Here is a 14,482-nt window from a genome sequence, read left to right as displayed (position 1 = left end):
CTATCAGTGTTAACTCAGATTTATATTTGGTTGAGCATCAGATGAAGTAATTGGTTTACAGTTCATAGTCGTGTGATTTTAAAAAAAATTGTAAACACACTGTAATCACATTTAAGCACAATTTCTTATTTATTTTTTAAAAATAATTTTTAAAGTATATTTTATTGATTGCCGAAGAGAGAAGGGAGAAAGAAAAAAAAAATCAGTGATGAGAAAAATCATTGGTTGACTGCTTCCTGCACGCACCCTACAGGGGATCAAGCCTGCAACCTGGGCATGTGCCCTTGACCAGAATTGAACCCGGGACCCTTTAGTCCACAGGCTGACACTGTCCACTGAGCCAAACTGGCGAGGGCCAATTTCTTCTTTTAAATGCATTTGTGCTGTAACCACTCCACTTAAAAAGAAGATAGCATATATTCTTTAATATGGTCTTTGCTATTGAAAGTACAGTCAGCTGGTCTTCAAGTTAATAGTCTGTGGAGAACTAATTTCAGCTATCTAAGATTAAAAGTGACACTGAAATGTTAGAATACTACTGATTTTTCAGTTCACAATGGAAAAAATACTTTCTCAGTGATTGCTTATTTCATGCTTGGTATATAGCACACTTTTACTCGTTATGTAAGTATTAGTAATCAAAAGGTTATTTGGCGATCATAAATCATAGTAATTTGATGACTTTTATGGATGCCTTTAACTGTTACATTAAAAAGACCAGAGAAACAATCTATTGTACCACAGTAGAATTTAGTTTTCTGGCGATATGAATACTTAACTTCCAGTAGATAGTACCTTTCTACTTTAAAAAGAGCTTGATATATTGTACATAGATTTTTATATCCCAGGTTCCTGACTTGGGCTTTTGGATGGTTGGTAATACCCTTTTGATGAGGTAGTAGGAGAAGGAATACATTTCGCAAGAGGGGGATTTCAGTTTTGAACCTATTGAATTTGAAATATACTGTGGTATAATCAGGAAGTATCTGTAATATAATCAAGAGAGAGCTAGTTAGTATTCATTGGTCAATGTGGGTTCAGATCTTGAAGAGCAGTTGGAGCTATGATAATAAATGGGAATGAAAGAGATGGATCTTAAAGTCCTCTTGGAAATACAGAATAAGAAAAAGGTCTGGGATAGACCTTGTTGGAACTTTACTTCCATAAAGAGTGTTACATCATGGAAGCCATGGTAAAAGAACACTTTAAGGTCAGCGGTGTCAAATGATACAAAGAGGTCGAGTATGAGGGAAATGAATGTGACTGTTGGGAATAACAGTAAGGTGATTGGTAATGGCCTTAGAAAGAGCAGTTTCAGTAGAGTGTTGAGGAATGAAACCAGACTTTGGTAGACCAGGGACAGTGGCCATGAGGAATGGAATTGAAAGATAGTGAATATATATGTGCTGCCGAAGCGAGCACGAAAGATAGTGAATATAGACAGTTCTCAAAGTTTGCTATTTAAAAGAAGAAAACTAGGAGTAGCAAAGCATGAGTTTATAGACATGTTCTGTAAAAATGGGAAAGAATTAGTTTTTAATTTTCTCTACACATTTTTGAATACTCTTCAGTGCTGACAATGGGCATATAGTGGTGAGCAATATTGATGTGGTCTTTGCCCTCTGTAACAAAAGTATAGATGCTAGTAATGTAGGCAGGGAACAATAAATATGTCTCCTGCCATAAAGGATGGGGTGAAGATGCTGTGAAAGTGGAGAGAAAAGTCATTTAAAGGCCCAGATAGAATAACAGTTAAGTTGGATAAATTGGCCTTAGGTGTGAAGACGGGCTCTTTCTGGACAGAAGAAAAAGGGGTAGGAAGTTTTACATACTTGCAAATTAGCATGTGTATTTAATAATACAAATACATTATGCAAAATGCAAACAAATGATATTTGAAATGCAGGGTATAAAAACCTATAGCAGAAATCTTAGTGGCATCCAATCGTATCTTCAGATTTAGTTAACATCAGCATACCAGCAATTAGTTGAATTGATTATGCCTTCAAGGCTCTTTGCACACCTATTGGTGAGCAGGGGTCAGATAGCAAGAGAAAGGATAAAGACAAGAATAATGATGTCAAAACCGGTTTGGCTCAGCGGTAGAGTGTCAGTCTGCGGACTGAAAGGTCCCGGGTTTGATTCCGGTCAAGGGCATGTACATTGGTTGCAGGTACATTCCCGGTAGGGGGTGGTGTGCAAGAGGCAACTGGTCGATGTTTCTCTCCCATCGACATTTTTGGCTATCTCTCTCCCTTCCTCTCTGTAAAAAATCAATAAAATATATTAAAAAAAAAAAAAAAAAGAATAATGTGGAAACTTAAGTGCTCTGAAGAAGAAGTCAAAACTTTCCCCAAAAGCAAGGGCTGAAAAAAAGAATATAGAGAGAAAGGAGCAACTTGTAATAAGAAAGTAATGGTCTTAGACCCCATTAAGGAATCTACTCTCAATAGTAACTTGTCCAGGGAAATATTGCACCCTAATATTTACTTTTTTTTTTGCCAAGAAATTCCTAGGTTTCATGTAAACTTTTTATATAGCAGAACAATATGTTAATACCATAGCTTTTGCAATCAATAAAATAGGAAAAATAATAATTATGTGACCCAAAGAGAATAGAATTACATACTCTGTAGCTTGCATAGTAGGTAAATTGTATGCATGTTGAATCTGCTAATTTTGAGGTGCTGCGAGTGGGCGGGGACTTGACTCTGGGTCCCGCAGTGCACCCCAGACTGACAGGAGGGAGATTTTTGTATACATTTTACTAATTTTCTCTCATCTCTGACCCTTCTATTATAAAGAAAGGGCAAATAGCAATATTAAATTATTTTCTCTAATTAATCCCCTTTTGATGTGCATGAATGTCATGCACCAGGCCACTAGTTTTTAGATAATTGTAGATTTGCATGCATTTTTAAAATTGTGGAAAGATCCTGTGTATCCTTCTTACCTCTCCCTTGCATAACTTCAATACAGTATCACAGTCATAATATTGACGTTGATACAATCCACCTAACTCATATTTCATGAGTTTTACATGTCATCATTTGTGTGTTTATTCTAGGCAATTTTATTGTGTATAGATTTGTTTGACAACCACCACAATGAGGATTAATTTTTAAAGAATATTATTAACAGGGTCATTTTCATTGATTCCCCCCCTCCTTTTTTTTTCTTCATTTCATTATAGTGTTTTGGAGCAACATAAATTGACAAAAGAGCAGTGGGAAGAAAGAATACAGAACTGGCATGAAGAACATAGAGGAATGCTAAGGTATTTGGATGGCTGTTTTCTTAATGTTTTTCTCAAAGTATTTTTATTCTATAACATTAATTATTACATCAGATTATCCTCAAAAGATCATTTGATTTATATGAATAAAGCACTGATTTTTAATTCAAAGTATTTTTGTAATTTGCTATTACTCTTAAACACATTGTAATCAGCTTTATTTCAACAGGGAAGATTCTATGATGGAATACCTGAAGATTGCACAAGATCTAGAAATGTATGGAGTGAACTATTTTGAAATAAAAAATAAAAAAGGAACTGAATTGTGGCTAGGTGTTGATGCTTTGGGTCTCAATATTTATGAGCATGATGACAAGTAAGTAAATAGTGAACTAGTCATTAATCAGTTGGCTTGATTACCCTTCCTGCTTTCTTCCAAATTGAAAGATTAATGTCACATAGGCTTTCAGATATCATATTTTCATTGTCTTAACATCTTGTAGTTTTATTTTATTTTTTTAAATTTTACTGATTTCAGTGAGGCAGGGAGAGATAGAAGCATCAATGATAAGAGAATCACTCATCAGTTGCCTCCTGCACTCCCCACACTGGGGATGTAGCCCACACCCTGGGCATGTGCCCTGACCATGAATCAAACCTCGTGAACAGGTTGACTCTCAACCACTGACAACGCTCAGCCATTGAGCCACCTCAGCCAGGTGCTCAATGTTTTGCAGTTTTAGAGTTTACGTGGTATATTTATCAAAATGGGAGGATTTATTTTTATTTGAAGTGTGCTGCTTGACCTCTTATAAGTTATGTTTAGTAACTATTAAAATTTGTCCCCCCAATAGTTGAAGAATAATTCTTTAAATGTCATATCTGGCATATAGGTTGAAATTAAAATTAGCATCTATAAGAAATCAGGTGCAATGAGACAATGAAATTAAAAAGATGTGTGATTTATTGTTTTGTAACACCTTTTTGTTGAACATTATAGGAATTGTTTTGAGTATTTTTGACACAACTCCGAGAGCTCAGTTTAACACTCTACAGCTAGATAGTTAATTTTAGAAAAATCAAGGTTCATGACACATTATGAATTTTTAGAGGATGGTTATTTGTTTTATGTGATTTAACTGATCAAATTTTCCTCTTAAAAGATAATGTCAACAGTGTGTTATGAGTAAGTTAATATATTTTGAAAATCTGGAACTCTTTAAGATCAGTCATTTAGATAAATTGGCTCCAAAAATTGATAGGGTTTTTGTCCATTGTTTCCTGCTTCTAACTAAAGGAATGCTCTCATTTTTTAAGGTTAACACCTAAAATTGGTTTTCCCTGGAGTGAAATCAGAAATATTTCATTTAATGACAAAAAATTTGTTATAAAGCCAATCGACAAAAAAGCACCTGTAAGTAAATTTTTAAAATGTGTTTCATGTATTGTAAATTTCTGTGATTTTGCTGTGGTATTACTTGAAGAATGACATTGTTCATTTATTGAATTACTCCTGAGGAATATTCTTTTTCACCTTGTATTATATAATGTATGTTATTAAAAATTAAAGGCTCTGATTTTATTATGCCATACAATTATTAGAGTTTTAGCTGAAATTTAACTATTAGCTAAAGGAGGTGGTTGAAAATAATCACCATTTCTAAGAAGCAATTTAGGAACGTTGGTGTTGGTATTTAGAATGTAACAGAGACAGTCCTATTCTGTTAATAGAGATTTACATCATGAATGTTGTATTTTTGTAAATGGAAGCCTTAAAATTAAATTCTTATATTTAAATAGATTTTTTTATTCCTGTAGTGTCAAACATGTATCCTATTCTGTCAGTTATTGAAAAGGCAAAAAATAAGGAGGACAATTCTAGGTTAAAAAACTTGACAGCCTTGAGCAAAGGATGGTTTTGAGATAAATGTGATAAAAATTAAAACAAACCCTGAAGTAGAGAAAGATACTAATAATTACTTTGAAGAAGAAAAAAATAATTAATGACATTTAATGTATTGTGAGTATAAGATTCTTATTCTCTTCACAAAACTGGTGGTGAAATGTTGGGAACCAGTTATATGACAGTATGGCCTACTCACTAAGATCAGAAACTTTATGGTATCTAAACTTTATGTAATGGGACATAAGCATTCATGCCACATACTGAAATTTATCTACAAGTTATTGTGTGAGAGAATATCCTTTAGGAAGATTTTAAACTCAGTACTTTATGTTTAGGATTTTGTTTTTTATGCACCTCGTCTGAGGATCAATAAGCGGATTTTGGCCCTATGTATGGGAAACCATGAACTGTACATGCGAAGAAGGAAGCCTGATACTATTGAAGTACAACAGATGAAGGCTCAGGCTAGGGAAGAGAAACACCAGAAGCAGTTGGAAAGGTATGGAATTTGTAGTTTTTCATACTCAGAATTTATATTTTAATGATGTTTTTATTGTATTAAAATTGAGTTATAATTTTCAAGTTAGAGATCTGACAGATATTTCTGAGTAAGTAGCTTTTCATGATTTCTCAAATATGCCTTTCCTTTATCATGCTTGCTTCTCACTGACAGATATTGGCTTGGATGTAGTATGAAATTTTCAAGTTGATTTGTTTGTGACTTACATTTTTTAATTTTTCAGGGTAAGAATATGCTGAATGTTTTTTGTTTTCTTGGTCCCCCCCCCCCCCCCCAACAATGTCATGGACATTGTAGAACTCAAAAAGTCATTGTTCAGAATATAGTAATACCAGTTCTCTCTGTCAATACTGATCTTTTTAATCATGGTCCATTTAGACTTCAAAAGAAGCTACTCTCTATAATAATAAAAGCATAATGTACCAATTAGACCGTACAGTCCAGACAGAGCCGAGGCTGTGAGGACCAAGTCCCTTGCATGAATTTCATGCTTTGGGTCTCTAGTTCCCTATATTAAATTGAGAAATTTTGAAATGGAAAGATTGAGTATAATTCTTTTTTATTATTATTTAATATATTTCATTGATTTTTTACAGAGAGGAAGGGAGAGGGACAGAGAGTTAGAAACATTGATGAGAGTAACATCAATCAGCTGCTTCCTGCACCCCCTCTCACCCCCATGGGGTATGTGCCCGCAACCAAGGTGTGTGCCCTTGACCAGAATCGAACCTGGGACCCTTGAGTCCACAGGCCGACGCTCTATCCACTGAACCAAACCGGTTAGGGCAATTGAGTATAATTCTTGTTGAGCCTAGAACTAGATTACTAGGTCTGACAACAAAATTCCCAAATCTGATTCGAGATTAATTTAAACTTTATGCTTTATTTGAAAAAATTTAGACACCAAACAAAAGTTAGCCTTCATTAAAGAAATCTTTGTAGAATAGCATGATAATCTGTGAAATACAGTAGGTTCTAAAGAAAACAAAATTGAGACCTAAATATGTGTAAATTTACATATTCAAATATTCTAAAATTAGATGATTTGAATCTAATATATAGGTCCTCTACTAAATGTAATTTTACTTCCTATACTTTGTATTTAATGATGTATTTTTTCTTAAATATTCTATGTAATTCAGAACTTTTATTCATATTACTCCCTTCAACTTACATGCCTTAGATAAGTTTATTGTATTTAAAACATTTTATGTAGGCATGAAACTTCTCAGTAATTTAACTTTCATACTGTTAAAGATACTACATTGGATTGTTACTTTGACTGGGCTCTCTCTTTCACTGTTCTCAGGTGGTTTAGAATCACATTGTGGCTGGAGTATTACATATCTTTACAGATAGTTCTTTTTTGAGGCATTACTTTCTATATATTTAGAAGTTACAGTCATCCTTCATAGGGGATTAGTTCTAGGAGCTCACAGATATTCAAGTCCCTTATATAAAACTAGAGGCCCGGTGCACAAGAATCATGCACTTGCAGGGGGGAGGGGGTAGAGGTCCCTCAGCCTGGTCTGTGCTCTCTTGAAATCTGGGAGCCCTCAGGGGATGTCTGACTGACGGCTTAGAGCTGCTGTGGAGGCTGGAGAGGCTCCTGCCATCGCGGCTGCGCTGGCCAACTGTGAGCGCACTGACCACCAGGGGGCTGTTCCTGTGTTGAGCGTCTGCCCCTTAGTGGTTAGTGTGTGCATAGTGACTGATCATTCTGATGTTCAGTTGATTTGCATATTAGCCTTTTATTAGATAGGATGATGTATTATAGTATTTGCATATGACCTATGTATACTTTACATCATTTCTAGATTACTTATGATACCTAATACAATCTAAATGCTATGTAAATGTAATACTGTATTGTTTAGGGAGCAATGACAAAGAAAAAAGTCTGTACATGTTCTGTACAGACACAACCATTGTAGGCCTAACTACATAGAGCACATCAGTGGATAAGGAACCCACAGATAGAGAGAGCAGACTGTGTTACTACATACTCATCACCCATGTCCTAACTGCTTATCTGTAATGTTCATATGTTACTTATATTCTTAATATTTGTCTACTTGTTCTTTATTCCTTACATGTAGAGAGGAGTGCTATATGGTTTTAATATATGTAGTATGGATAATAAGTACCATTTGGTGGTAGTTTACTCTTAAGGTCTAGATAAAAGTGGAAAACATTAAGTTTCTTTTTTGCCACAAAAAGAATCCTATAGTTCCTCCCTTAGATAAATAGTATAGCTTTTCATTAGCGAGCATTGTACATGTAGGAATTCTGTAATTATTTAATTCACTTGAATGCCTAGAGGATGTTTTATATTAGTAAAACGGGGATTTGGCAGGTGTCGGACACAGTGTGCCAAATCTTCATTTATTCCCTGCTTTACAGGTCAGAGGGACAGAAATGACAGCTGTATATGTGAAAACAGTTTTGGTCAAGCCCATTGGCAAAGTAGCCAGCAGACATACTTGGGGGAATGCTCGGAGGTATGCTGCCTGTGCTGCTGGACTCTCCTGGGCAAGAACAGTAGTTGGGAAGGGAAGGGGCAGGCAGCAAGGAAGCCACTTTCCCTACCGTATGTTGGTGTATGTGGTCCTATTCTTTCCCCATAACTCTCCTCACTTTGGGGTTTCCACGATGAAAATGGTGTTAGGTGTTACATAACTAGGTTACTGATCTCTGTAGTCTGTGCTCTGAAGTTACTTGCATCCAAATTGATGATAATTCATAATGTAATTCTGGACGTTTTTTTCTATGGCTAAAATTGTTACCAAATTTAAAAACGAAGAGCCTCAAGTTTACAGTTTAGATTCAGGTAGTTATGCGCCAGTTGTAGATTAGCTGTGGGATGTTTTGTGTCATGGCTGACTGCCTGTATCACTAGGACCCAGGTGGTGTCAAAAAGAGAATACATGCTTTGGAACTAGATAAATCTGGGTTTCAATCCTTGTCTAACACTTGCTGAGAAAAACTTGTGAGCCACTATTCTGTTACCGAAAACAGTAGTCCTACCCTCAGTGGTTTTTTTTTTTGTGTGTGTGTGTGTTTTTTAATTTTATGAGATAGACAGTGTTATACAAATATTTAAAAATATATATATATATATATATATATATATATATTTTTTTTTTTTTTTTTATTGATATTTTTACAGAGAAGAAGAGAGAAGGATAGAGAGTTAGAAATATCGATGAGAGAGAATCATTGATCAGCTGTCTCCTGCATACTCCCACTGGGGATGTGCCCGCAACCAATGTACATGCCCTTGACTAGAATAGAACCCGGGACCTTTCAGTCAGCAGGCCGACACTCCATCCACTGAGCCAAACCGGTTTCGGCTATTGTTATACAAACATTTAATAACTAGTAGCTATTAGGGTAATTTTTTTTCCCCTCTCACCCAAGGAGTGAGGATATTTTGCCATTGATTTTTAGAGAAAAGAGGGCATGGGGGGGCGCGTGCACACAATAAGGAGAGAGAGCATCATTGACATAAAAGAGAAACATCAATTGGTTGCTTTCTGATGGCACCTGCCCAGGGCCAGGGATTGAACCTGCAACTGAGATGTATGCCCTTGACCCTTTACTTTACACTCTAGCCACTGAGACAAACTGGCTGGGGCTAATTCTTATTATTAATACACTAGAGGCCCAGTGCACGTAATGTATGCATGGGGCCAGTGGGGGGCTGTCCCTCAGCCCAGCCTGCACCCTCTCCAATCTGAGATACCTCAAGGGATGTCCGACTGCTGATTTAGGCCCAATCCCACCGGGACCGGGTCTAAACGGGCAGTCAGACATCCCTCTCACAATCCAGGACTGCTGGGTCCTAACTGCTCGCCTGCCTGCCTTCCTGATTGCCCCTAACCACTTCTGCCTGCTAGCCTGATCACCCCGTAACTACTCCCATGCCAGCCTGATTGATGTCTAACTGCTTCCATGCGAGCCTGTTTGCCCCCAATTTCCATCTTCTGCCGGCCTGGTCACTCCTAACTGCCCTCCCCTGCAGGGTTGATCGCTTCCAACTGCCTTCTTTGCAGGCCTGGTCCCTCTCATCTGCCCTCCCTTGCAGGCCTGGTGCCTCCCAACTGCCCTCCCCTGGTGGCCATCTTGTGGTGGCCATCTTGTGTACACATGGAGGCAGGATCTTTGACCAAATGGGGACAGCCATCTTGTGTGTTGGAGTGTTGGTCAATCTGCATATTACTCTTTCATTAGAAAGGATAGAGGCCTGGTGCATGGGTGGGGCCAGCTGGTTTTCCCTGAAGGGTTGCCTTTGGGGCGTGGGGCAGCTTGAGCAAGGGGCCTGTGGTGTTTTGCAGGCCAGCCATGCCCCCTGGCGACCCAAGTGGATGCCCTGGTATCTGGAATTTATTTACCTTCTACAATTGAAACTTTGTAGCCTGGAGTGGAGCCAAGCCTCCTACTCGCTCTGTGGCTGCCACCATTTCTGTTTGGATTTGTTTACCTTCTATAATTGAAACTTTGTAGCCTGAAGTGGAGGCATAGGCCTCCTAGGGCAGTTGGAAAGCTTGGCTTTTTCAATTGCCTGGGAAACCCAAGCCTCCCTCCTGCTCTCTGTGGCCAAAGCCATTCTGATTGGGTTTATTTACATATTTGCTCTGATTGGCTGGTGGGCGTGGCTTGTGTGTGGTGGAGTGATGGTTAATTTGCATATTACTCTTTTATTAGGTAGGATAATAGCGGTGTGGGGTCAATTAGCAAATCCCCTCTTCAATAGATAGGATAAAATATCTGCTGCACATTTATTTTATTGTTGGTACAAAGACTCACCCTCCCACTCCCTAATTTGTTGCCAAATCATCTTATCTACCTTCTGAATAGACGTTTTATGTTAGTTTTTAATCTTTAGTTAAAACTGTAATTGGATCCATCCGATAGTCTTTAAAAAGTAAGGTATTCTAAAATATTTTTTATATGTTAGTACAGAGAATTGTAGTTTATTAATGTTATTTATATTCTTGAAATAGAAAAACTGGGTTTTCAAACATAAACTCTAATCAAAAATATTTATCTGTGATTTAGATTTACATCACTACACAAGAAGCTTCATGGGGAAATTGGGACTTTATTAAGGCTTTAAACTTATAAATAGAGTTGAGTGTTAGGGTACTTTCAGAAGAGGAAGCCAACATAAGCAAACATGTAGAGATGACAATATGCATGGCTTGCGTACGGGCCAGTGAATATACCTGCTTGGTCCTCCCAGTTGAACATTGCAAACTCTTCTGTTTCATGAGGGATATAAGACAGACTGCAAAACTAGGTATAACTAAGAGATGTAGAGAGCCTAAGGCATTTGTTTAATTGAATACAGTGTTAGTGATGTCTATAGTCAGGAGAATTCTTATAAGATGTGAGACATAAGCTTCATAAAAAAGCAACAGAGTAAACTGTATGTTATAAATATTATAATCAACTAGAGGCCAAGGTCATGAAAATTCATGCACTGGAGGGGGCATCCCTCAGCCTGGCCTGCCCACTCTCTCAGTCTGGGAGACCTCTGGGGTAGGAGGCGACCTAGCGATCAGGGGAAGGCGACACCCCTCACACCTCTGCTGCTGCCACAGCCAGCAGCACAAGCCTCGGCTGGCCCTGGTTACCTGAGCTTCAGGCGGCCCTGTGTGGCTGGGCAGTCGCCATCCAAGGCTTGCCTATGCCTGGGGCTGGCCTGGGCGGCTGGACAGCAGCCAACTGAGGCTTGCCTGTGCCTCAGGCCGGCCCTGGGCTATTGGGGATGCTGACGGGACTGTGTGCCTCCATCTTGTGGCTGTGGGTGCCATCATCTTTGAGGGCATGGCAGTCAATTAGTATTTTCCCTCCCTATTGGCTTTGGGCACCACCATATTGACAGTGGCGTGGGGTCAATTAGCAAATTCCCTCTTCCATAGATAGGATGAAATATCTGCTGCACATTTATTCTATGTTTGGTACAAAGACTAGTCCTCCCACTCCCTAACTTGTTAGTGGCCAAGTTATCTTCATTCTTTTCTTTTCTTCTTTCATATCTCCTTACCTCTATTCTTGAAGAAGAATGAATTAAATGTCAATAGGGAAAAACTAAATGAAACCAGCACCCAAGAATTAATGGAATATTATTGTAGCCATTAGGTCTTGAGATTTGGTTTTTTAAACTTGGGTTTTACAGGGTAAGGTAAAAAAAACTGTTGAAACTACTGATAACATTATCAGAGACTGAAAGTTGAGAAACTACATGGCTTTGTGCCCGGCATTCAGAATGACATCAGATGGCAGTGATGTCTTTTTGGGGGGAGTATTTTGACATATTCAGATAAGTTTGAGAAATGAAAATATAATTCATCTTTAAAGAAAATTACTTTTATTAAAGTAATGGTGATATTGAATATTGATTATACTTATTAAATGGTAATATTCTTGATGATTAATATAACATCTCACCTAATTCTTATTTATCTTTATATTTCTGGCCCTCAGCATACAGAACCATTGTGGGTTCTTTGTAGATGATCAGTGAGTAAATTTGACTGTACTTAAAAGGAACTGTCTCATTAGGTTCATGGCAGATGCAACTAAATGAAGGAGGCTGTTTTTTCCACCTAGCTTTCATGACCTTTTAAAATTGGCAGTAGATACCTGCTTTCATTCTAATGGAATTTTAACAGGAGACAGAACCAATTTGTCATCTTATATCTAAACATGAATTGAATCTACTGTAGAAATTAATCTTGCATTAATTTATTGTTAATGATTGAAAATTGGTGCTCTCCCAGTATTTTACTGTTTAAAATAAAACAGCCGCCGAAACTGGTTTGGCTCAGTGGTAGAGCATTGGTCTGCGGACTGAAAGGTCCCGGGTTCGATTCAGGTCAAGGGCATGTATGTTGGCTGCGGGCACATCCCCGAGATGTGCAGGAGGTGGCTGGTCCATGTTTGTCTTTCATCGACGTTTCTGGCTCTCTATCTCTCTCCCTTCCTCTCTGTAAAAAATCAATAAAAAAATATATAAAAATAAAATAAAATAAAACAGCCTTGTGTGTTTCCTTCAACTTCCTGCTAATAAACTAAATAAATAATTTTTTGGCATTTAATTCCTTTTGTGCAGTTAACTCCTTTTGTGCTGACCTCTAATTTATTGTCAAAGTTCATGGAGTATGCAAGTGATAAGTCTACTTCCAAGTCTACTTCCTTTTTCTCCATACGAGTTTGCATTAAAAAAGATGCTGTGCATACAAGTGATGCACTTGACATTTTTACTTTCCTACCAGTTTTGAAAATCTGTCCTTTGAATCTCTAAAATGGCTGTTTTTAATATTTTAAAAATAGTGATTAACTATATTTATTGTGATCCCACATTAAGAAACACATTATAATTTAGTATATGTGAATGTAACGGGGTACTCCTGTGTTTTTATTTTAAATCCTTATCCAAGAATATTTTTTTCATTGATTTTTATAAAGGGAGAGGGAGAGACAGAGAAAACATCTATGTGAGAGAAAGACACATTGATTGGTTGCCTCCTGCATGCTCCTGACCAGGGCAACAGCCTGCAACCAAATTACATGTCCCTGACCAGAATCAAACCTGGGACCCTTCAGTCTGTGTTCCAATCTCTATCCACTGAGCCAAAGTGGCTAGTGGATTTTTATTTTATTTTATTTTTTTTTAGGGTAAGAGCTCCTTTTATTGTTTGTTTGTTTATATTTTCATTGATTTCAGAAAGGGAGAGATGATGAGAGAGAATCATTGATTAGCTACCTCCTGCATTCTCACTCTGGGGATGTGCCCTGACCAGGAATTGAACCTTGATCTCCTGGTTCAAAGATCAACACTTAACCACTGAGCCATGTTGGCAGTGCATTTATTTTTAACAATATGCTGTTTTGAACACAGCTGAATATAATGAAGACATAATATTCATGCTGTAGTTTCTTTTTAAAAAAAATCTTCATTATTGAGAGTATTATAGATGTCCTCCAATTTCCCCTATTGTCCCCCTTCACCTAGTTCCTGTCCCACCCCTGGCTTTTACCACCCTATTGTGTGTGTCCATAGATAATACATAACGCATATATGTTTATAAGTTCTTCAGTTAATCTCTTCTACCATTCCCCATCCTCACCCCCCATTCCTTGTGAAATTTGTCAATCTGGTCCATGTTTCCATACCTCTGGTTCTGTTCATCAGTTTATTTTGTTCAGTAGATTCCTTGTTCCTTTATTTTGATTTAATTGTTGGTAGATATATATTTATTGGCATTTTATTATTTTTGTTTTTTATCTTTTTCACCCTTTCTTCTTCTTAAGCTTTTTTTTTTTTTTTTTTTTTTTTTTTTTCATGAAGCTCTTTATCTGACCTTCAATTCTAAATGATAGCTTTGATTGGTAGAGTAATCTTGGTTGCAGGTCTTTGCTTTTCATCTCTTTGAATATTTCTTGCCACTTCTGGCCTGCAAAGTTTCTGTTGAGAAATAAGCTAATGGTCATAGGGTGCTCCTTGTAGGTAACTAACTGCTTTTCTCTTGCTGCTTTTAAGATTCAATCTTTGTCTTTAACTTTTGGTATTTTAATTATGATGTGTCTTGGTGTGGGCCTCTTTGGGTTCCTCTTGTTTGGGACTCTATGCTTCCTGGACTTGTAAGTCTATTTCTTTCACTAGGGAATCTCCAGGGCAGAGGGAACAGTGTGAATCAGGTGGATAGAGACTCAGATATGGCACCGCCAGTCAGCTTTCCGAAGAGGGACATCTCAGCATAAGAATAATGATGCCTGTGAACACCTCTGTCTAGGAAAATGCTGCCCCTTA

General features: G+C 37.5%; 1 protein-coding gene across 2 annotated transcripts in view; it reads left to right on the top strand.

The window, feature by feature from the left end:
* Positions 1 to 14,482, top strand: part of RDX (radixin) — an 88,565-nt gene that overhangs the window by 35,137 nt on the left and 38,946 nt on the right. For both annotated transcript variants that reach the window (XM_036428298.2, XM_036428297.2), the window contains exons 6-9: positions 3,194 to 3,277; positions 3,465 to 3,611; positions 4,553 to 4,649; positions 5,477 to 5,640. In XM_036428298.2, the coding sequence (XP_036284191.1) occupies positions 3,194 to 3,277; positions 3,465 to 3,611; positions 4,553 to 4,649; positions 5,477 to 5,640 (492 nt within the window). The remainder of the gene's footprint in view (positions 1 to 3,193; positions 3,278 to 3,464; positions 3,612 to 4,552; positions 4,650 to 5,476; positions 5,641 to 14,482) is intronic.

Source organism: Pipistrellus kuhlii, unplaced genomic scaffold (assembly GCF_014108245.1).
Source record: "Pipistrellus kuhlii isolate mPipKuh1 unplaced genomic scaffold, mPipKuh1.p scaffold_m20_p_9, whole genome shotgun sequence".
NCBI lineage: Eukaryota > Metazoa > Chordata > Mammalia > Chiroptera > Vespertilionidae > Pipistrellus > Pipistrellus kuhlii.
Note: the sequence above shows the minus strand (reverse complement) of the source record. Positions and strands in the feature narration are given on the sequence as shown.